The sequence below is a fragment of the Numenius arquata genome, chromosome 2, assembly GCF_964106895.1.
Source record: "Numenius arquata chromosome 2, bNumArq3.hap1.1, whole genome shotgun sequence".
In the NCBI taxonomy this organism is placed as follows: domain Eukaryota; kingdom Metazoa; phylum Chordata; class Aves; order Charadriiformes; family Scolopacidae; genus Numenius; species Numenius arquata.
The window spans coordinates 66,696,518-66,721,570 of record NC_133577.1 but is presented as its reverse complement, the minus strand read 5'-3'; the positions used below and the strand labels follow the sequence as shown (position 1 = coordinate 66,721,570).

The following is a 25,053-nucleotide window of genomic DNA, read 5'->3' as shown; positions in this document are numbered from 1 at the left end:
TCTCTTGTGGCCTGAGAACTGAAGAGCTATGATGTATGTCCTTGTCCAAGCTGCAGCATTCCAAATATTATACAGCATTTCAATGTTTAAAACGAAAGCCTGAACTAGGAAGAAGACTGTAGGTCACTGGCTCTTCCTACTTTCTATCTTCAATAGGTGGGGTGGGTTGTTTTGGGTTTTTTTTTTTTTTAAGCAGTAGGAAGCATTTTATCAGTGTACTAAAGTAGCTTGTGGAAAAGTCTGGTACATCAAGAGATGAACTAGAAGTAGGCAGAATAAAAGCAGTTCAGCCAACTGCTTATTTAAGTGAAAGCAAAAATCTAAATGGAATATACTTCAGACTAGATATAAAGCTGCTGCTGCTGTTTCTTGGTAACTGGTTTTTCAAAACTTCCAACTTTAAACAGTTCTCCCCTGCTACCATGCAGATGCCAAAACAAGTTGCCTGGCATGACTTCATAAAGTTACTGGCATAAAGAGCTTCGGTTCATTCCAAGCTTAAGTTTTTTTCACACAGATTTTATAGGATGATTATACTTCAAGTCTTGGTTTAATTCTTTTGGCAAGTTCTGAAATGAGAAGTTTGGGATAAAGCTTTAGGGAACCTAGTTTTTTACCAATATGGACAAAAATATCAAGCCTTAACCATTGAATACTTAGCCTGTATTTTGTGGTTTTTATTGGCTAAAGTGAGAATTGGCATTCTCACTTAGAGGCTTATTTCTAGAACACTCCCAATGGAGGCTGATGGTAAGAGTTTAACTAGCACTTTTTTTTCAAACTGTTAACTCTCCTTGTGTATAAATATGGGAATATGGTAGATTGGCCTAAGTGCTAGGATAATTTTCAGTTTGCAATAGCTTTGCAGCTGTGGAAAAACAGATTTCATTGCTTTTCTAACAGACCTGCAACTCTAGATTGTGTGGTTTTGGGGTTTTTTTGCTATCTAGAGCACTGACCCGGTCACTTCTCTCATGCTGGCTGCGTAGGGACTGGTAAATAAATGAGCTCTATTCTGTGTACAGCAGCAGGGTATCCCTTGTGCTTCAGACTGCCTTAGAGCAGGCTTCTTCATTTAGTATGCAGCTTATCCTACTTGGGTTTATTACATGTGCTTGTGTGATGGGTTTCTTAGTTTTAAGAACAAGTTACCAGCACTTCTAAGTGTTGCTAGTGAGGTTGGCCTTTGGCAACCTCAGCCATGTGATCGCTGTGAATACGTGAAGCATAGGTTGCTTTCAAAGGCTCCAGTTTAATCAAGTTTGGGCAACTGCTTGATGGACCCATTTGTTTAGACTTATTTCTTACTGGTAGACCTAGCAAAGCTCTTATGTATTTCTAGCTTGCATACGTTTAAGATATCTGAGGTAAGCATCTTGGTTTCAGAGCTGGTTGTCCATCTGTATGAGATGGATTTTTAAATTCCATCCCCTAAAGGAGTGCACTGTCACAGCAAGAAGTGTGAAGATGTGATGAAACATGAATTCTAATCATTATATCATTTGTTGATAGGAAACTTGACTGTAAATCACACAATGGATGGCTTTAGAACACTTCATGCTTTTTTAAGCTTTATCAGCCTGAATTGGAATCATCGCTAAAGTACCAGCTACTTTAAAATAAAATGTCTGGTTTTCCTCTGATAGTTTTTATTTTAAAAATATGCAACTTGGACAATTGTCTTCCATACAGTAACTGAACGTATGACCAATTTTATCCGATAGTGTTGGTATGTAGTACCTCCTTAGCTAGAACCGTTGGCTTTCACTGTGTTTCTCGTTAGAGCCATGACCAGAGCTCTAGCCTAACCTCAGTTACAAGAAGGAATACAAGTACAACGGAACAGGTACTCTCACAAAGTTTTCAAACTTCAAAAGGTTAGTACTGAGCCTTCAATGTTAAGGCCAAGGCACGGTTGGAGCTCAACTTGGCAAGAGACGCGGAGAATATTAAGAAGGGCTTCTACAGGTACGTCAGCCAGAAAAGGAAGGTCAAAGAAAGCGTATTCTCCCTGATAAGCAAGACTGGCAAACTGGTAGCAATGGAAAAGACTGAGGTACTTAACTTTTTTTGCCTCGGTCTTCACTGGTGAACTCTCTTCCCACACCTCTGAAGCGGATGGATTGCAAGGTTGGCACCGGGGGAGAAGAGTCCCTCCCACTGTAAGAGGTCTGATTTGTGACCACCTGAGAAACCTGAACATACGGAAGTCTATGGGACCTGACTGTATCCTAGAGTCCTGAGGGAATTGGCTGATGTAACTGCCAAACCACCCTCTGTGAAATTTGAAAAGCCGTGGCAACCAGGTGAAGTTCCCCAGTGACTGGAAAAAGGGAAACTTTGCACCTGTTTTGGAAAAGGGTAGAAAGGACATCACTGGGAACTACTGACCTGCCAGCCTTACCTCTGTGCCTGGGAAGATGATGTAACATATCTTCCTAGACACTATGCTAAGGGACAGGGAGGTGATTCAGGACAGCCAGCATGGCTTCACCGAGGGCAAGTCCTGCCTGACCAACCTAGTGGCCTTCTATGATGGAGTGACTACATCAGTGGACAAAGGAAGAGCTACAGATGTCATCTATTTGGACTTTTGTAAGGCCTTTAACACAGTCCCCCACAACATCCTTCTGTCTAACTTGGAGAGATACGGATTTGATGGATGGACTGTTCAGTGGAAGAGGAATTGGTTGGATGGTTGCATCCAGAACGTACTGGGCAACAGCTCAATGTCCAGATGAAGTTCTGTGACAAGTGGTGTCCCTCAGGGGTCTGTATTTAGGACCAGTGCTGTTTAATATCTTCATCAATGACATAGACAGTAAAACTGATTGCACTCTCAGAAAGTTTGCGGATGACACCAAGCTGGGTGGTGCTGTTGATATGCTTGAGAGATGGGATGCCGGCCAGAGGGACCTGGACAAACTTGAGAAGTAGGCCCATGTGAACCTCATGAGGTTCAACAAGGCCAAGTGCAAGATCCTGTACCTGGGTTGGGGCAACCCCTGGTATCAGTACAGGCTAGGGGATAAAGGGATCAAGAGCAGTGTTGCCAAGGAGTTGGTTGTACTGGTGGATGAAAAGCTGGACATGAGCCGGCAATGTGCACTTACAACCCAGAAGGCCAAGCACATCCTGGGCTGCATCAAAAGAAGTGTGGCTAACAGGTCAAGGGAGGTGATTCTGCTCCTCCACTCTACTCTTGTGAGACCTCACCTGGAGTTCTGTGTCTGGCTCTGGGGTCCCAACACAAGAAGGACCCAGACCTGTTGAAGCAAGTCCAGCGGAGGGCCACGAAGGTGATCAGAGGACTGGAGAATCTCTCCTGTGAAGACAGAGAGAGTTGGGGTTGTTCAGTCTGGAGAAGCCTCCAGGGAGGCCCTGTTGCCTTTCTGTACTTAAAGGGATCTTATAAGAAAGAGGAGGACAAACTTTAGCAGGACCTGTTGCGATAGGACAAGAGGTAATGGTTTTAATGTAAAAGAGGGTAGATTTAGACTAAACATAAGGAAATTTTCTACAATGACAGTGGTGAAACATTGGACTAGGTTGCCTGGAGAGGTGGTAGATGCCCCACCCCTGGAAACATTAAAGAACAGGTTGGATGGGGCTTTGAGCAACCTGATCTAGTTGAAGATGACCCTGCTCACTGCAGGGGTGTTGAACTAGATGATCTTTAATGGTCCCCTCCAACGCAAACTATTCTATGATTCTACAATAAGGCTATATTTGAAAAAAAAAAAAAAAAAATACTGCAAAAGACCAAGCAAAACACCTGCTTTCCACACCAATAGTTGGCCAAAATCCACTGGTAGAAAATTGCTAGTCTAATCTTCAAAATACCGAGAAATATGACTTCATATGACTTCCCATAATGATAAACACTAGGATATTAGTACCTCAATCCTCACTCTTTATGTTTCTAGATTAATACTTGTTTTGAAAGCAGCTCAAAGCGCTTTCAGAGAATTCCACTGCATTATTTACCAATTGGCACAGCTTCAGCCTACCTTGGTACGCCCGGGCTGAAGACCTAGATCCGTATTCTCCTTCTGGGTGAAGCATTTAACAGGTGGGTTTCACATCTGAGGTAACACCGGTATCAACTTCATGTCAATGCCGTGTCTTCCAATACCTTTTTTCTCCATAAAATGGTAAATGAAGTTGCTTGAATTGTTGCACGAGGCAGCATTCCTTATAACTAAGGATTATAATTAGGTCATGCCTTATAAATAAGGATGATAATCGTGTCTAATTAAAACATACAAAGGGGCATCATCGTTCTGCTAACTTTCTATTGCTGTCTTTGCTCTGCAAATCGGATACCTGAACTGGAGAGAATTTAGGTGGTATCTTGTGCAGCCTGCTGAAGACAAACCATAAGGGTAAGGAACTAACACGAGGTTTTGATTTGGAGGGAGTGAATTTCCATGTTTCCCTTTGTGAGTTCAGTGAAATACTGGGAGACAGAAGAGTGTACTGGTTTTGACTGGGATGGAGTTAATTTTTGTCAGAGTAGGTGCTGTGGTGCTGTGTTTCGGATTTGTGACCAAAACACTGTTGATAACACAGGGATGCTTTGGCTGCTGCTGAGCAGTGCTTACACAGTATCAAGGCTGCCTCTGGTTCTCGTGCTGCCCCACCAGCGAGCGGGCTGGGACTGCACAAGAAGCTGGGAGGGGACACAGCTGGGACAGCTGACCACATCGGATCAAATGGATACCCCAGACCATACGATGTTGTGCTCAGCAGTACAAGCTGGGCGAAGGAGGAGGAAGGGAGAGATGTTCGGAGTGATGGTATTTGTCTTCCTGATGAGCTGCTGAGCAGATGGATCCCTGCTTTCCTGGAAACAGCTGAACATCTGCCTGCTGATGGGTAGTCATGAATGAATTCCTTGTTTTGCTTTGCTTGAGCGCACAGTTTTAGCGTTGCTTATTAAGCTGTCCTTATCTCAACCCACGAGTTTTCTCACTTTTGCCCTTACAACTCTTTTCCTCATCCTACCAGGAAGGAGAGAGCAAGAAGCTGCGTGGTGCTGAGCCACCTCCTCATGGGGTTCAACCATGACAAAGGGTTCCTTAAAGTTTTCAAACTACTAATGGACTTGTGACTTTTGTGTTTTTTCCAGGCTGTGGAAGCGAGAGGAGACCATGAATGATCTACCAGAATTGTCACAGCTGACTTCCTGCAGCTAAGGAAACCTCCATCCTGCAGGCTACAGTGGTGGTGCCACTGTTCTGTTGCACTGGTTCAGTTGACATACCTTTTCTTCCCTGGCTGCTAGACGTTATCTACAGCTGCTCCGACAAAACAGTCAGTGGGGGAGACACCTTCGGAATTTTAATTCTGACTAAAGTCTTGTATCTGGATGCCTGGCACATGTTTATCTGCTGCACAACATCCTTACTAGCTCCTTATCAAATCTGTACATGTCTTTGGAGAAAATGAAGTTTGAGAGTCTTGTGGAGGATATGAAAAGTCTAATTGGAGATGTACTGCACTGTAACCAGATAAAAATGAGTTAAATCTATTTATGCACTAGTTCACAAGTCTCTGATCAACTTAATTTTGTGTCTTGCCTCCCAACTCTTAACAATTCTATTAAGAATTAAAAAGCTTATAAATTCGTATCTGCTGACTGAACACTTCCAGGTGGTGTTGTACTTGAAAAAAAATTACTGTGAAGTACTGTAATTTGGCTGGAGATTCTTAGTTGGTACAGCTTTTGGACTGTTTGGGTCTTAGATGAGTAAGGGCTGTGGTTGATACGTAGTGAAGGCTTTATGCCAAGTACAGATCCAATCACTTTGTCACTACTTTACTACAACAAAGTAAACCCTGTATTGAAAAGAGTGGATTACTGTATAGCTTGTAGCACATCACACAAAGGATCGTTGTCTTCTTTCTCACACTTTTCCAGGAGTATCTCTCATTAACTGCAACTTACAGCCAGATGCTGTCCTAAAGGAGCTTGGCTGGTTTGATAACGTAGCAGTTATCTGCATGCCAGCAGAAAGTAAGTTACACACAGTGTTCAGCTAAAACACTAACCTGCGTTTCAAAACAACCAGAAGTCAAAGGACTAATTCTAAGTAACCTGCAAAAGGTAAGGCTTTTCTAGTTTTTCTCCACCTCCCAAAGTTCTTGAACCTAGAATCATAGACTTGTCTAGGTTGGAAGGGACCTTTAAGATCATCGAGTCCAACCATCAACCTAACTCTGATAAAAAAAAAACATCACTAAACCATGTCTCTAAGCACTACGTCAACCCGTCTTTTAAATACCTCCAGGGATGGTGCCTCAACCACTTCCCTGGGCAGCCCACTCCAATGCTTAACAACCCTTTCAGTGTAAATATTTTTCCTAATATCCAACCTGAACCTCCCCTGGCGCAACTTGAGGCCTTTTCCTCTTGTCCTATCACCTGTGACCTGGGAGAAGAGACCGACCCCCACCTCTCTACAGCCTGCTTTCAGGGAGTTGTAGAGAGGAATAAGGTCTCCCCTCAGCCTCAAGTTATCTTGACAGCAGCTCTGTCAGGAACTTGGGTCTGATTTTTGTGGGGGTCAAAGTCATGCAGCTTTGAAAATCCTTGGTTTCAGCAACTGAATTTCAAAATATGATTGCTTGGTCTAAATACTTATAAAACTATAACTGTTGTTATAGTGCACCTGGAGAGTTCTGGAGCTTTAAAAAAAACCAAAAAAACCCCCACCTTTGCTTTCCCTTATCTCCCCACTTCCCTTTAATTCTCATCCTTTTTTTCTGTACTTGCATGCTGGTGCAACTTGGATTTCATGTACTTGTTTTCAGTTTCTTTGTATAACACTTGTCCCTTTCACATTGGGTCTTCTCTCAGCAGCAGCATTAGACAGCTGACAAGAAAATATCAGAATTTTATTTAGATTCCTTACTTTGCAGAGTAGCAAAACAGATATTTTTTTTAAAAAAACACATTCTAATTCAGTTCCAGATCCATTATTTTGAAATAGATGAAGGCCAAAATATTAACAGAATCTTTGCTCTAACAAAAAGGCATGAGTTCTTGCTTATAAGTAGTTACTTTCATTCTGAAGTTTTTGAAGTTACATAAAGACATTTCAATTAAGAACTAAGCTTATTTTTAGAATAACACAGTCGCTGGTATCTACGGAGGTTCACGTTTTACAGAAAGAAATATCAGGCAAACATCGAACCCAGCATAGCATAGGTAGATTAAAATGCTTGCGACAATACTTCCACAACTAAATCACTTCTGACATTATTACCAAGGAAATAAGCGTCACTGAACTGGGCGTTACTTGATTTAGACATTGGCTGGCATTGCCTCATTGATGGCTGTGTGCACAAAAAGTGAGTCTTAAAAGTAACATCTTAGGTGCAAAATCTTTTCCACTTTTTTTTGGTAGTGAATGTTGTGTGTTAAAAGCGCTGTTTTAAACGCAAATGCTTAGCGCAATAACATTCCAAAAAAAAAACCAAACCAAAAAACATTTTAGAAAGATGCTAAAATAGCCTTTAAGCATATTTTGTTCTTTATTTATATGTTTCACATCACCAGCTTCACACGACTCAAGTCCTTCAGTGAATCAATTTCATAACTTTTATGTTCTCGTACCGCAGATGAATACAAAGAAATGGAATAAAACAGAACCGCTTTTAACTATCCATAACATTCTAATTTTGGAAAAGGAAGCAGAGATAAAAATCCTTTAAAGTAATTTTCTTGTAGTATGATACATGACTCAAGATCTTTAAAATGGGCAGTTTTCACTGGACTAGTCTTATTTACTATCTTAGCCAAAATGGCAAAATTATAAAGAATTACCACAGTTAACAATATATGCTTTTTACACTCACATTGGTGTTTGTTTTATATATTTTATAATTACTGGACATACTCTTTCCTGCTTCTAAGAAGAAAGGAAAAGATGAATCAAAGTACCTACAATTTCTCGCTAGATGCTGCAGAGCCACATTACTGGAGAACAGAAAGACAATTCTTGAGTGACAACGATCCAAAAGCAATAAAAACCACAGAGCGCACAATCTCCGAATGCTAGGTAGGTGTAATTCATTTTTACAGCTAGATTCTTCTTTTATTCTGGGCAAACTTACTATGAGACAATATTTTTGTATAAAATCATCATAGTATTAGACGTGTTAATATTTTCCTTGTAAGCAATTTAGGAACTTAAGTTATTTAGCGGCAGTAAAGATGTTGTGGCAAGAATTAGCATATATTCCCCTTGGCAAGAGAAGGGTATCCCTGCCATAAATGTCACTCCTATGCATTCACCATTGTCAACAGGAATATTCTTCCCTACAGGCCAGGTAATATATAAGTTGATGGAAGTGCTGTTTTCCTAATAGAGGGCCAGTAATGAGAAATGACATCTTATACTGTAATTACAATGAACAAATGAAATACTGTCCAATTGTGTTCTTAAGGTATCTATATATAAACAGCATGATCTTGTAAATGCCCGTGTGTTTGACTCCTGCAAAACACAGCAAGTAGTCTTTCTGTTACTTCTATCAGTTAATAACATGTCTCTGGTTTGTAAATGTTATGTAAAACATCACCTGCAGAAGTAACCAAAGGATTTGGCTCACAAAGATTGTTTTAGACATGAGGTTTTTCTGGCATGCTGTTGGTCTGTGAAGGGCACTTTTGGTAATTATCTTATACCTGCATGGCTGTTGTCCTGGTTTGAGCAACACAAGACTAATATATCTCCTAACGCTTGGGAAAATTGCACTTTTAGAAGACTCTAGTGTCTGAGTTTGTGCAAATATTTACTTTATAGCCAGCTAGGCTATGTGGGTTTCAAGGTCTGAGTGTTTTCGAGTTCGCCAGGTGCAGGGATGAGGAGGAGTGAGACGCAGGCACTTGACCCAGGCTGGCCAACAGGATTATTTCATACCATGAACGTCACATTTAATATAAATTAGAAAGTTTGCTGCATAGTGTCCTCTCTCTTTCCCTTGATGGCAGCGGTCCAGAGAACTTCTTGCCCAGTGCCGGACCCCTGAGCCCCTTCCTTCCTACTGAAGCCGTAGCACTTGCTGTGTCCGACATTTGCTGTAGAACTGGCTAAGTATAATCCTTGGGTATTTTATATTGGTATCGGGATCAATATTTGTTCTTTAATATTATTTATGTTAATTATTTAGTCTCATCCCATTAAATCTATTTATATTTTAGCCCTTGTGTTTTTTTGTTTTTCCCTGATTCCCATTTCTGGCTTGGGAGGGGTCATTGGGTGATCGAATAATTGTCTACAGGACAATAAATTGTTGTGGGTTTCTCAAACCATAACAGATGCTTAAATCTTCCTTTGGTTCACCTGCACGTTCTAGGGTTTAAGGAGAGAAATTGGACAGAGGTGGGGAATCATAGTGGAGTAAGTGTTTGCAGCTAGAAGTGGTATTTGTGTATTCGTGACAACCTGAGTAGTAACCACCTTCAACCCACTCTCACATGCAAACACCACTAAGATAAGCAAAACCATTTTCAGGGTCTACATAATGATGAGGACAAGTATCAGAAGCATAGTAGGAATCATGATGTGTGCCCCAACTGCACATTTTAGGAAGTTGCTTGCAGCAAACTTCGCTCTTCCTGTATGTTGCGAGCCTGTCTCGTGCAGCAGCACGTACCTTAGGTACCTGGATAACCATGGCAATGACATCGGTTCTTCACCATGGAATTGACCTCACCCCCAGTCAGTCTTGGCGTTCTCACTTTAATTCTTGTGCCAACAGCTCGTGTGGTAGCAAATACCGACCAATCAAGCCTGGTACTCAAGCTGGAAAAATGAGATTTTTCTTTTTTCTTTTTCTTTTTTTTTTTTTTCCCTCCTTCAAGCGCAGTGAGAGTAGGTGCTGGCAAAGACAGATGGCGCAGAGGGTCCCGAAGCATCCCGTGGGTCGGGCAACCAGATGGCCTGTGGGACCGGTGCGCCTCAGCCGGCGCCGCCGCTCGCTGCGAGGTACCAGCAGAGGCCACCAAGGAGCGATGATGGAGGGCGGCACCTCAACCCCCCTGCAGCAGGAGCAGCCCCAAGTGGTGGGCCCCTGCCTCCCCCGGCATGGCCGGCCCCTCGCCGCCCGGGCCCGCTCCCCGTCCGGGCCCTGCGCCGCCGGGCCTGCCGCCCCCTCCATCGCCATGACAGCGGCGGTTTGCTGGCCGCCCAGTCTCCCGTCGGTGTCTCCAGGGATGGAGAACGCGGCAGGCGCCCCTAGATGCGGAGGCTACAGCGGAGAAGCCAGCAACCTCGCAGCCACCGCAGGGACAACGGCCTCGCCGCCCCTAGCAACCCTCTCCCTCAGGGAGCGAGGCGCGGCTAGCTCCACAGCTCACGTTCCGTACCGCGACATGGCCGCCCCCACAGAAGCTCCGGCCCGGAAACCGCTCCCTAACCTCACCCACCAGGAGAGCTATCCCGGCTGACTTTTCTATCCGTACAACAAAATGGCGCCCGCCTCTCGGCGACCTCTGCGCAGAGCCGGCCGTAAAGCAATGCCCCGCTTCCCGATACCTAGCTGTCGCAAACCGGTGAATGGCTCCGGAGAGGAACCGGAGGGGGTGGGGCGCGCGATCCTGCGATTGTGGCCCGGGGGGGGGCGGCGGCGCGAGCGGCGGCGGCTCCTCTTCCTTCTCCTCTTGCAGCCCCCGGGGGAGCGCTGCCCGCCGGCGCGGGAAGGGGGAAGATGGACCCCAACAGGATCATCCAGGCCTTGAGGGGCACCATCGACCCCAACCTGCGCATCGCTGCCGAGAACGAGCTCGATCAGGTGAGCGGGAATCCAACGGCGCCGCCCCGCCTCCGCCCCCCCCCCCTCCCCCCGCCGCGCCTCACCCCCGGCCGCCGCCCGGAACGGGGTCGCCCGGACCCGCCGGCAGGGGCGGGGGTCGCCGCTGTCGCCCCCTCTTCCGCGCCGGGTCCGATCGCTCCGCCCGGCTGCGCTCCGCGGCGAGGGGCCGTGGGGCGGCTGCAGCGGACAACCGGGCCGGACCGGCGGCGGCACTCCCCCCCCCCCCCCCCCCGCTGAAGCCGCCTGTCAGCGGGCACTCGGCCGCAGCGGCGGCGGCAAGCGCAGCGGGAGACAGGCCCGCCCCGCTCCGGCTGCCGGGACCCCCGGGGCGGGGTCTGCCTGGCTGGCTAGGCTGCCGACTCTCGGAGCCTCCCTCTGGCTGCCGGGCGAGGAGTGCCGCCCCGGCGGCCCCCCCGTCCGTGGGTGCCCAGGGGCTCCCGGTGCGTGGGTGGCCCCCGGTGCGTGGGTGCCCGTTGGCTGGGACGGGATCGCCGCCCTCGGTCAATGTTGCCCTTAGTTCTGCGACCCGGGGAGCAGGGCGTTGCGGGGCAGTCTCGTCCTCAGCGTGGCCCGAGTTGGGTACCCGGTGCTGGAAGGCACGACGTGGGGCTCCACGCTGCTCAGGTCGCTCTCTCTTGCTCTCACCGACGGCAGGCAGTGGTGACTCTCGGGGACTGATTTTTGTCCCGTCGTCTAGCAGCTCACCAAGTAAAAGTTTGGGAAAGGCACATTGGATTTCTGTGGGTAGCATTTATCACAGCATCCCACAGGTAACGTAGCGGCACTGTGCGCTGAATCAACGCTGTGACCGCAGTCTCAGTTTGGACATTTGGAAAAAGAGGAAGTCCCTTTGCACGGCATAAATAAAGCTTTAGCATCTATAATTTGATGGAGTATTTGGCCATATCTGTTGAAGGACTTGGATTTTTCGACTGAGTTGGTGTGTTAACAAAATGGTCAGTGAGAATTTGCTGTCAGGAATTACTGCTACTTCAGGATTGCTCCTCTGGCTTGATTTGCTATTTAGGCAACTTAAAACTTCTGAATTAGGTGTAGCTAATCCTTGCTTTAGCAGTTGGCGAGTTCCTTTAGTAAATCAGTGGATTAAGTGCTGGACATTGCAAATGCTCTTGCGGATAGTTAGATAAAAATGCAAAACTTTTTTTCTTTATTTGGTATAGCTACTTCAAAAACTCATCAGGACCTATTTTTATCCCTACTATTAAGGACTGAGAGAGAAATTATAAATATTTGTCAGCAGCCTGTTGCACGGGAATCAAAACTACAATAATAAACTGGTGCATGTTTGGCAGGCTCAGAACAAAGAGGCAGCTGTCTGGATTCCTGGGTCCTGCTCCTAACACTGTCATTTTAACATCACCAATAATTACTGTGAAGCTCAGGAAAAGTTTTAAAAGTGTTTTAAGATTGACACTGGTAAAATGTTTTAAGTTCAAGTGATGGGTAAGGCAATTTGTGTGAAAGACCTGGGTTTTAGTTTCAAGATTGCAAGTGTATTTATTGAGCACAGGTTGAGATACAGACTTTTATTTAAAATAGCTGACATATTTTCTCTTCTAACTGTTATAAAGAATGAATCTTGAAATTAAGACATACCTATTATTGTGTAGGCTTCCTGTTACTAAATGAAGCATGATGTATCTGACTGATATAACGTACTGATGCCGTGTTGGTAGTTTGACACGACTCTTTGGATGAGTGGAACAAAAGTGCTCCTGAGAAATGTTGCTTAACGTGGGCCTTTGACATCTTGAAGCCTTTCAGTGCTTTTGAAGCAAGACTTCAAAGCAACTTGTCAGACTCCCATGTATCTAATGATAGTGTTGACATGTAACTGTGTTCCTGCAAGTACTGGAATCCAGATGCTGTTCTAGCTTTTATCTTGTTCTAGCAAAGGAACTGATCCACCAACCAAACAGAAACCCCTCCGACAATAAGTACTGGAAGTGGTACTACAACACTTGGCCAAACAGAACAGGCGTCACCTTTCTTCTGTGCACTAGTTAAGCTGGTGCTGCTCCTGATACATGCTAATGGGTATTGAGGTAAAACTTCTCTTGTGTTAGCCCATCTGCAGTGTACATTTGCTTTCAGGTTTGAATCCAGGTAGTGACAGGAGCTTCCCAGAGAGTGTAAATCCTACTGGTCCTCTGATATAGCACGTCTCTGTAGGTACCTCCCTGCTTGTACCAATTCAGAGAACGATCTCATAATAGGCCTGACTCCATAGTTTGCTTACAGTGTAGAGTGTGGAGAACAGAGTTAAAATGAGTGAAAGCTTGCCTACCTGTAAAAAGTCTCAGCATGTCTGAAAATGCCTCTTTCTTTTCTGTATGTTCCTGCACCTGTGTAAAGATAGAGCTAAATTAATGAAGTTGCTGTCTGCCTTCTGGATTATCATCTAACTGCATTCAGAGATGGAATAAAGATTCCTTTTTTCCCCCTTATTATATCTATTGGAAGGCCGTTTGTGAATTTTCTTCCTCCTGCAGACAGAAACAAGTATTAGTTTCCAGTTTAAATTAATTTATGCTCTATTTATATCCATTTGTGGCAATCTTACTTCTTAGCTAGAATAGGTTTCTTGATACCCTCTCTGACGTATTTTTCAAAGGCTGATCCCTACTGGCCTGTTTCCCTAGTCTCAACAGGCTGTGTTTCCTTTGCCATATCATAAAACTGAATTTATGAAATCTAATAATAGGAGAGCACAGCTCTTCTCCATACTTTTTTCCATTTGAATTAATCTTTCTTGTGTAATCTGGTCATTTGTGTTTGCAGCGTTCGAGAAAGCCTCATGCTCAATGCCACTGATATTTCATTTGATATATCCTAAAATTACAATTATCTTCTTCGTGTCCAACTTCTACATATTTCTTATCACTTAATATACTGAGGTCCTTTTATCCTATGGTTGTTCCTCACTAAGAAACTTCAAGCTTTTAGGAGAAATTCCTATTATCCTTGAGTGCATGACCATGTACTTTGTCCTATTACCACACTCCATTTTTGTTGGTGCAGTTCTAAAGATCATTCAGTTCTTAGTAGGATGCTTCTGATCTTTCTTCTTGGATGGTGCATGCTGCTTCTGAGTCATCAACAAACTTCACTTCTCTCAGTGACCCGAACACAAATGTAAGTGTGGAATTTGCCTGAAATGTGATTCTTGAAACTAGAGCAGTAATTTTCTGCCAGGTCAGTAACCTCTATCATTAACTGCTGTAATTTCCCTGTTAGCCTGTTGATTTTCTAAGCGTACACATCTTTCCATCTTCCTTTTTTTCTTTTGTTCCCCCCCCCCCATTTTTTTCTTCAGCGCTGTCACATCGTAATCATTGTGCACTTTATGATCATGTTTATTGATCATACTGTACTTAGAACAGTCAATTATCATACCAAGAAAGATACTCAATTTCTCTGCATTTTTCTTTGGTGTCTCTTCTAGGCTGTTAGTCTCGTTAGGTGTGTCTCATGGACTTCAGGGACTTTCACTGGTTTGAAATTTTTTATTTTATTTTTTTTTAATGGCTAACTGCTGCTTTCATGTCCCAGTTCTTGGAGTGTTGTGGAATGTACTGTCTGATTGTGTGAACATACAAAGTCATCACTGATTCCAATTCAGATAGGAGTACCATACAATTTTTATGCATTAATCTTCATTGGCTCAACCTGCTGTAATAGATTTCTTTGGCCTGTAACAAAGGGGAAAATAAGAATACAGTTGCAGAAATACAGATGTTTGTTTAAATATCGAGAAGGAGTTGCAGAATTTGGCTTTGACAGGAACTGAGGAGAAGTGCTAGAAGAAGAGAAAGAAGTATGAGAAGATTGCCCAAAAGCAGAAGAGTCCAGAATAAAGTTGGGCTTCCTTCCATATCTTCCACATCTTTGTTGAGCTGGCTGCCATAATAGGCAGGGATCCTAAGGCCACTCTGCAAGTGACAATGAACACCTCTTGTCACCTAGAGGAAGGAATCTCAGGCGTTTGTATTGAAGACCAATTTGAGAAATAAGTTGACTCGCACAATGATAAGTTCTGTGGAAAGCGGAGTTTGTTTGAGACTGGGTGAATTTGGCAGTGGAACCCACAGAGGAAAGAAGCTCAAGTAGGTTCTTACACATGGTTATTTTCATTATGTATGAAAACACTGTGTGTTTTCCCGTCCCCAAACAGTACCTTTGTGTGTAGACAGGGAAAGAAGAAAGTGCCTTTTGAAGTTCTAGTTGGTTTTAACAACTGTCTGTGACTGACAGTGTATAAAACAAGAGAGAAAATAACTGCAAAAATATTCCCGAGTGTGACAAATACTGATGGAATATCTAAGTAGTGCATTTTCAGTGCACGGCAAACAGAAAATAAAGCTCAGTAAACCAGATAGTTGAGCATTCAAATCAGATGTACGTAAGCCTTAAAATAATCTTTGTAAACAGGTAATTGCATACATATTCAAGGTACAAATTTCTTCTCTGTGTTTGTCTTTGCGAACAAATATGTAGTGCCTTGATTTTTCAGCAATTTTTACATGCCATACTTGGATTCAGAGGTACAGAGAAAGAGGTGATGTTTATTGCTGGTGGAGAAGGATACTCGTGGCTTCACTTTCAGGACCTGAGGGAAGGCTCTGGTTTTCCATATCCATTATCCTAGATCATCCCATTGTTGTTCTGCAGGGGAAAAAACACCTTCCAGTTCCGTTCTGCACTCAGCCACACTGGTTGCCATCAGCGCAGCGGGAAGGTGACTGACAAATGTGACCACGGAGCAGTTGTTTGCTGTGGGCCTTAAATGCGACAGCAAACAAGACACAAGAATAACGCTTGCTGAAATGAGTTTAGTAGTATATAATGCATGATAACCTGGAGCCAAATCTGAATGTTACATGTGAAAAGTATTTGCTTCAGTAGGGTCCATTTAGGGAAATTTTTACATATTTTTCCTGCTTATCTCCCCTTGTATTGTAGTCCTTTACACGTGACGATGTTCATCTTGCTGTTTTTCGGTGGCCCATCTGAGGCTTTCTGGAGTATCATCTGTTCTATGCCCAACCATATGGAAGAGGAAACAGGCGAAAAAATTATGTGTTCTCTGGTGTTTTGAGGAGTGGAGCTGTGATGCTGAGGCACGGAAGGATGCATGTTGGGCCAAAGCTGCAAGGCCCCGAGTGCAGAAAGCTGTGCAGCTGCAGCGCGCCGATCCTGAGACAGTGGGCACAGGTGGAACAAGATCTGTGGGGACATACACGTCTCCTTGGTCATTGCTGTAAATTTACCCGATTGTATCTTACCAGTGCTGTGTGCCTCTCCCAGCTTAGCTGTGAGCCTTGCACGTGCCGTATCCCATCCTCTTAATCCCAATAGAAATTTAAAGAGGTATTTTTTTAGCAAAAATGCTCTGATCTGTGATTCATGCAAGAGCAGTCAGCATGTGTTTTACACAGCTTTAAAATAATTGTTCTTTATAAGCACGCAGTGAAAGTTTATTTTTCAAAATCTTTTACCTTTTCCTTCAAAATAAACATCTGCCCCCATTGATGAGCACCTCCAGAGAAAGTTTTACCAAATCACAGCAATGTGAATTCAAGGCGGCGTAATGATTCACAAGCTGCACAAAGCGGCGTGCTGTGATGCGGGAGTTGCGCCCAAAGTCTTTTCTCAGCCATCTGGTGCCTCCCCGCGGCTCCTGGGCATGCCTCTTCAAAATCAACAGCTTTCCATTCCTTCCAGGGGACTGACGATATTCCTTCTCTGCCTTTGTAAAAGTTCAGGTGTGGCTGTAACCGTACGAATAACTGTCTTGCTGAACTCCTCAGGGTCTGATGTCTCTTCCTTGTCTCTCTCCATTTACACGGTGCACACCTGACAACTGCTCTGCTCCTGCTTGTACAGCTTTACTCACCGGTGTCCGCGTGCCTGTTGTATGGTTTCCCGAGCAAGGCGGGGAAAGGATACATCCCAAGATCACGGTTAGCGTGACAACTAAACCAACGAGAGTGTGCTTGTATAGGAAGGATGTAGCTGAACGCAGCTTTTTTAGAAAGTCCTCTGTTCCAAAAATTGCGAGCGGCGTGTGGTTTTCCTGATGGGGTTTGTTGCTGCACAAGTGAGCAGGATGGTATTTGAGCTTCACAAATACAACAGAATCGGGTGTCTTGTTTCTAAAAACGGGCACACAATCTCTTTTGATCTCTACAGCATTCGTGTTTCTGATAATGAGTAGAAAACGAAGCTATGTAAAAATGTGAATTATGGTAACGACAGTAGTACAGAGTAGAAGGATTTAGTGGGAGCTTGGTACCGTGTCCCTGTTATCTCTTTGGGAGTGTTGGTATGTAAAGAAGCCCTCATGGCAGTGTGCTGGTAGGGACGGGGCCCCCTCTGAGATGCTGTGCGTACCTTCTGCGTAACGTGTCTTTTGTCACCCCAGGCGCTTGCTGAGAGGATTCGCTGCACAGGCCAAATAACCATATTTGTGTATATCCTGGCAAAACTTCAGGGATAGCAGTCGTACGCCAGCACAAGTGGTAACAATAAAGCTTCCTGGAGTGGCGGTGGCTTTAATGTAGATTCAGTAAAAGCTGTTTGCGCAGAGAGAAGGAAATAATTTATGCTGTTATCACTGTGTCCACCCTGCATGTGATACTGGTAGGATTACTACAGGAAGACGACAACAACAAAACAACCCCAAAAAAGGTTGCATTCCTAATCAACGTGTTTATAGTAGTAAAAGCTGTGTATAGATTCTGTCTGAGAACAGCATATTAGAATAAAAAGGACGGTTAGGGTTCACGCACATTTTTGGTTTTCGGTGCTGCTGGGATTTCTTGTGCTTTCCTTATCTCCCTGGGAGTTGGGTGTTGAGTGCTGGAGGCTGCTGCAGCCCCCATCAGAACCCACCAACTTTGTACAGATTTTGTCCGGTAGTGACTGAGGGACAAACTTTGGACTCCAGGATACTCCATTAAAAGGTGATCTTTGGAATCCAGTGCACTTCAACTAGTTGACATTGAAAGCTGGTATTTCAGTGCGTCCGTAGATAAATGGAGTTCCTGTGCAGTCTGTTACAGCTTTTACTTTATTTGGAGCATTTCTTATGGATAATGAAAGTTTATAGAGAAGGGAATTGCAGGAAAATATGCTTTTGATTTGCCATTACTGCTTTTATCCGAGATCTCAGATTACTCTATATAAACATCAAATGAGTCTCTGAGCACAGCATAGGTTAGAATTACAAAATCATTAAAATGAGTAAGATGAGGGCCAGAAAGTTAAGTGATTTGGTAAAATTATTGAGTGATAGTGTTGTGATGCAGCTGTTACACTTAGGCATCATGAAAGCAATGTGATTTTTACCTCATTATGGTAATGTTAGATCAAGGAACTGGGTACATGAAGAGCAAAACGTACCTCTCATTTCACAGCTTTCAAATGAGGCAAAGTTTACAGAAGATGTAGTATACTTCTACTTAAAGTACAGCTCTGGAAACAACCACAGAACTGCCAGGCGTAGTCTAGTTGGAAAGAAATACTATAAAAAATGAAATAAAGAAAGCTTCTGCCATCTGGCCCCAAGAGACATCTCTCTTTGAACGTAAAGCACATGGATCTAAGTGATGAAAGATCTGACCCGCTAGTAACTACTGATGTTGCCAAGGCTTAGTAGTAACTGCACTGTGCAAAGTCAGCAATTCTTCACGTTGGAGGAACCCTGTTGAATGACAGCAGTATAATGCTATCAGATTTTCGCATCTTTTAAATCTGGTGTGCTTTGCTCAGAAGTTCAGTGAGCATTGTTTTCTCTTTGAAATTCTTCAGCTGCATGGCTGATGTAATGTTTGAAAAGTTCCCAGGAAGGCTGTGGGTTTTGAAATGTTATCTGTCTGTGCTTGATTTTAATTAAAAATGGTTATTCCACTGTGTTTCCCCAGTTTTTATTTTTCTGTTAAGATGCTCTATACGTCTAGTTTGTTAAAAGATAGCTGTGTAATAAATGGCTAATGCAGATGCTGTTTACACTTGAAAATAATTTTAAATGGTTTTCTTAATCTCTTCAAAATCCAGTATTGCTATCGTACCACAATCTATTTTGCCAATAAATGGTATATATTGATGAAGCCTGTCAATATCCATTTAACTTATGAGGCTAATTTAAATAATTCAAAGACAGATTTGTAGTGCTTTTCATTATGCAGTCTCAGAATTTTTTAAAATATTCATTATCACTAATCTCTAACAGAGAGCTTTGTCACAATACTTATTCTACCCATGTGCTGTTATGTGCTCAGCTTTTACAAGTGATTATTTGGATTGCTGTAGATCTAGATAAATCCAAGTGGGTTTTTCATACTTTCATGCTTCGTGAGGAGAGTCAAAGAACACTGCAAAATCCTCAGTATGTATTTCTTATTCAGCTTTTGATAATACAGTCATCTTTGAACATAGTGATTTGCTAACTGTGTTTTATATGTATTTCAGTCCTATAAGATCATCAATTTTGCTCCAACTCTACTGCAAATCATAGTATCAGATGAAGTTGAATTTCCAGTGCGTCAAGCAGGTAAGATAAATTCCTCATTTCATTTTCTTTCAGTAGAAAGTCAGTCTCTTGGTTATTTCAACAGAGTATTGAGCTGTTGCAATGTAAGTGAGTTCACATTTGTTCTGAATGCAGAAAAGGCTCTATCTTTGCCATTTCTTTCCTACATGAGAGCCAGATAAACCGTGGGTGTAGGGTAGAGTCCTCCTTTGGCTCCGTGTTTGTAGTGATCCCTACTGGATTGCTGTGATACTGGTGTGAAAAGGGAATGATTTCTGCTTGAAACTGCGTACCCAGGGGGCCTTAGGTATTCTTTCTTTCTCCTGATGGTGAAGAAGTAGTGATGCCAAGTCAAGTGGGAATTTAAAAAAAAAAAAAAAGTGGATCTCATTTGAATGCATATTTCTCTATTTGAATCTCGCTTCCTGGAAAAATGAAAGTTTTGGAGAAATGAAAAAAGCCCATAGTTCCCTGGGTCAAGGGTAGCCACATATGCTTAGTCAGTATCTATGGTATCCACTCACAGAAGTAGATATGAAGGAAGGTCACATCACTGATAAGTTATGAATTTATAGTCTGAACATGTCTAGAAAGATTGCTCAACTTTATTTGAGTTCAGGTATTCATGTGTAAGATCAGATTCTAAGCTCTCATTATCTATTTTAACTATTCTTGTATTTTTGACAGATACAGAAAATATTCAGCTTTTTCAAGAAATTGATGAATACTTGTTCTGGTTTCAGTTGGGATAGAGTTAATTTTCTTTCTAGTAGCTGCTGTGTTTTGGTTTTAGTATGAGAAGAATGTCAATAACACATTGTTTTAGTTTTTGCTAACTAATGTTTACGTTAGTCAAGGGCTTTTTCAGCTTCCTATAGAAGCTGAGAGGGAGCATAGACAGAGCATGCTGGCCAAAGGAGTATTCCATACCGTAGATGTAATGCTCAGTATATAAATGGGGGTTGGCTGGGGGGCAGGAATCCCTGATTGCTGCTCGGGATGGCCTGGGCAACCAGTGATTCGCGTGATAAGAGTGACTTGTGTTGTATCATTTTATTTTGCTTTTACCATTACTATTATTGTTATTTTCCTCTTCTCTTACTGTTCTGTTAAACTGTGTTTATCTCAACCCTTGAGTTTTTTTCCCCTTCCCCTCCTTTTCTCCCTCTTCTCCCTACCCTACTGGGAGGGGAGGAGGGGAGTAAGTGAGCGGCTGCGCGGTCCTAGTTGTTAGCTGGGGTTAAACCATGACAATACTGTTTCTTTCACAGCTCTGTTTTTATCCTATGGAACAGCATTTCCCATAGAAGCACTGTTGGTTTTTTTTTTTTACAGATCCTATTAATCCCCTGAGTGCATTGGGGCATGCTGACACATGCTGTTTGTCATGCTGGCATTTATTTTTTCAAAGATAATCCAACTTTGAATGGTGTTGTTACTACAGAATAGTTTAAAGTTTGATGCTTAATCTAGGACTCCATGAGGTTATTTTTATAAATTAGTTTCTCGTTTCAGTATTGTTCAGGGAAAAAAACCCAAGTACATAGAACAATTTTTAAATTTTTTGTTTAATTTTTTTTATTTTTTACAGAGTAGGGGTAGGGTATAAAATAGAAAAGCACATTTATATTGCATTTGTAAGTCAACAGATTTCCCTGGGAATTTTTTAAAAGCCAAGAATTTGTATAACAACAAATCTATGGACGAAGTAAATTGAAGTCTTGGGCTGTTTTTTCTGGACCTGTTTCTTGTCTGAATACTCTGGCGTGTCATAAACAAAGAACTGTTTTCCCTCTTGCTCCTGTTTTCATACTTTGCAATTTGTCATCAGCAAGAAAAATTATTGTACCCAAGGATATATTATTTATACTTTAAACCCCTAGCTAGTAATCAACCAAAGTAGTACAAGGATAAGAGTTTATTAAGAATGTCGTACACCATATTTCCTATGTTTCCTAAGGAATACCTACAGGCATTTTAGTACTGAGGCACAAATGCTGCTTTACTTTCTGTTGAAGATTAACTTTATTTTTTGTGTTTTTTCATGTGAGACAGAAGGGAACAACTCTAAGGGATTATGGGAAATCCTAATAGTGAGATAAAGCTTAGGGAATGCACAACAAACATTTCTGTCTGAATAGAAGGTAGGCCATGTGCCAGTTTCATACTGGGCATTTCCCCAAGCAGTGTGTCCCATCTGCTTACGCAATGATTTGTTTACACGAGCCTTCCAAAACTTCACTTACTGAGTTTGAGTAGTTGTTTTAGGGATGAGTAGAAATGCAGATAAGTAGATTTTTGTTTGCTTGTTTAGAATGATGGAATATTATGTCCATATGGAAGACTGCTGTAATAAAGAATGTACTCCAATAGAAGCTGACTGAAATACTACACTGTTCTGTTTAGGACCAGGAACTTGAGCCTGATCTTGTGTGGAATCATAAAAAACTTGATTTTCTGACTCAGCTGTGCTTGGTGCCCATAATTGTTAAGAACTCGTGCAGCGGTTTTCAGTCTTTTCAACCTTGTGTTCTACTTTCAGCTGTACTACATGTTGAGCACAGAATAATGTGGAAATGTGTTAGAATTAAATTATCTCCTCATTGTTTGTGCTTAGCTGCCATTTACCTGAAGAACATGGTAGGATGGTACTGGGCGGACCGTGAACCACGTCCTGGAGAAGTAGTATTTCCATTCAACATTCATGAAAATGATCGACAGCAGATTCGTGATAACATTGTAGAAGGAATAATTCGCTCTCCTGACTTATTGAGGTACCTTATATCGTGTAGAGATATTTCTATAGCTCAAGTTTTCAGACTGGTAGTCAGGATGTAGTTAATGTGAGAATCTCAATTTCTTGGGAGATGAAGCAAGTACTGATTTTGAAAATGTAACAATAATCAATGTTACCATATTTATTTGCACTTGTTTTTCAGAAGTATATTAACCTGGCTAAGAGCTCTATGATGTGATTTGTCCTCTTATAGTGTAGTTTAAAGTGTGTTCTAATACTTGCTGTAGCAACAGCCTATTTGGCTGATTCAGAGCAGAAAGTATAGAGGGCTATCTGCAGTACAGAATTACCCGTTCAGAGAAATACTGCCCAGGATCTTTTTTTTTCTAGTAGCCCTTTTCCCAATTACTTTTGCAATTTTTTATGTAGTCCTAGTATCTAAAAGTATATTATCATTCCTGGTTTTAAGATGTTAAAAGAATGAAAAAATGCTGTTCTCTTTTTGTTGGAAGAATAGTTAAGATTCACAGACATACTGCAATTTATGATTGTTCACCACTTTAATTAAAGTGAAGCTGATAGAATGGGATTAGGCCATAGCGTATAGATGTTCATCTTTGTAAAACAGAAGAAAATCATCCTCTTCTCTCTTCTTCCTCTCCACCAGCTAGGTGCCCAAAGATGTTTTTTTTTCTCAGTAGTCGTATCTGGAGGAGGAGAGCTTGTCTATGGATTGAAATTAGGATTAAAGAGAACACTTTAAAAAAATAATGAAACATCAGAACGCATTAGGCTGCTGTAGGATTGCTGTCACTGGAGGTCTTTATGAATAGATTAGACAAACACCTGCCAGGACCGCTTAGATCCTGCACTGAGACAGGAAAATGAACTAAAACATCATTTCCAGTTCAGCTTTTCTAGCATGCTCTGACACAGATGTCTAGAATCCCCACTGAAAGAAGTAGTTGCTCCTTGCCAAGGTTGTGCTACAAGGTAAGGAAGCTTGTGTTGTTTCTGTGATAATGTAATAAAGGCATATCATTTCCCCTCCCATCATGTCATAAATACCAAGGCTGAGTTTATACAAAAGAACACAAAATAATGGAAATTCATGGAGGTTTTCTTTGCAAACTAGTTCAGGCACCGTTTCATAACCTGATATTCAAAATGCCCTGACATTACAGTGACAATCTACATCTAAAAGGATTGTTGAAACCCCTGGGACAATCACCTGGAATCAAGTAGAGGGTTTCTAAATACTGGCTAAACTTGTAGATTTGTCAGAGGTTAAAAAAGTCAAAGAAACTTTACTGGAATTAGTCTGATGCTGTAATACTGTTATTTTTCATTGTTTACTTGTGAGAATAAGGGGGGAGGAGGAACCAAATCAGCAATGAGCACAAGCTCCAAAGACTTGAGGGGCAAGGTAAGTTTGTACAAAGCTAAAAGGATTGGTAGGTGGAGGGCCCCTTATTGAACTGCTTTGTAATAGTGGCTCCTTAGGTAATGGGCTGCAAGAGGAGACTCAAGGAAAACTAAATTTAGAAGAACCAATATTTTCTGCAGACTTTTTTTTATTATTATTATTTTTATTCCTAAGCAGAGCCAAGAGTATTTATTTACAACTTCTAGTTCAGTGCCACTCAGCTTTTTTAGTCACACCCTATTTTAGTCAATTAACAGACCTGTCTTGCCTCACTGTTGTGAGTGGCATCTAAAAGTGTGTGGAGGGAGAGGAACGGTAAGATGTTTTTACCTAATTGGCTCCGCCGTATGCTTCAGAGGTTGAGAAGTAGTGTTCCAGAGGATCCTAGGAAAACTCTAATTTCATGTGGAACCTCTGGCTTGGATCATACTGCAAGCCAATATTGTTCAATAAAAACGTACAAATTTGTGTTTTTGTGGTTGCTTTCAGCCTCATGAACATGTAGAAGTATAAACATTCATTTTCAAAGTACAAAGCTAGCTGGTTTAATGAGTAATTAATTGTTTTTAAATATCGCCTGACGGGTGTGGAGAGGGAAGAGGAAGGGAGAAAAGTAGCTAAAATGTTCTGAAATTAGTTTTTTCCTTGAAAAAACCCCAGGGGATTAAGCTTTTTCTTCCTTTTCCTTTGCTACTTCCCAGAACTCTCAGTGCTGTCAAAATATGTATATTGTGGCCAATAAACCAAGATTTGGGGTCTATCCTTTGATATTAAACACTATACCATGACCTTATTTGCTTATAATGTATTTGTTTTTCCCTCCTGCTGTAGAGCCCAGCTGGCCCGCTGCCTCCATGCTATCATTACATATGACTTTCCTGGCCATTGGACAGCCGTGGTAGACAAGATAGGCTACTACTTGCAGTCTCAGAACAGTGGGAGTTGGCTTGGGAGCCTCCTGTGCCTGTATGAGCTGGTGAAGAATTACGAGTAAGTTAATGTCCATCGGTAGATGAGGAATCAGTACTTTTAGTCTCGGCTGATTACTGAGAATGATATTCTTAAGAACACTGGCAGTTCTACAAGGAATTCAGGTAGAAAATGGGAATTAATAATTGTCATATGCATCCTTTCCTGCAAATAAATTAAAACAATTATTCATCTTTGTATCTTCAGTGAATTGAAAGCAGAAATGTCAGCAATAATTTGTAAGAATTTACTGACATTTTTTCTTGAGGCTTTGTACTATTGATCTGATTTAACCAGTCTATGAAAAATGTCTTAAATGTTTATAACTTCTTTTGTTTGAAGAGTCCCCAAATACTGGGTATATGAATGCAAATTATTTTCTACTTCTCTGCCATGAATACAGTACTGTCATTGTCATATACTCCTACTGCATATTGTTACCTGTACCATCCTCCTGATAGTCTAAATCTGGAAAGCGCAAATTAGAAGTGTAGAGTGCTCTCTCACTCTTTTTTTTTTTTTAATTATCTGTTGTTAGAAACA

At 42.2% G+C, this 25,053-nt stretch overlaps 1 protein-coding gene across 3 annotated transcripts in view; it reads left to right on the top strand.

Annotated features, from left to right (window-relative positions):
* Positions 1-10,607: 10,607 nt before the first annotated feature.
* Positions 10,608-25,053, top strand: part of IPO8 (importin 8) — a 46,956-nt gene continuing 32,510 nt past the window's right edge. For all 3 annotated transcript variants that reach the window (XM_074163314.1, XM_074163306.1, XM_074163297.1), the window contains exons 1-4: positions 10,608-10,803; positions 19,318-19,399; positions 21,996-22,152; positions 24,373-24,531. In XM_074163314.1, coding sequence (XP_074019415.1) covers positions 10,720-10,803; positions 19,318-19,399; positions 21,996-22,152; positions 24,373-24,531 — 482 coding nt within the window. In that variant the 5' untranslated portion in view covers positions 10,608-10,719. The remainder of the gene's footprint in view (positions 10,804-19,317; positions 19,400-21,995; positions 22,153-24,372; positions 24,532-25,053) is intronic.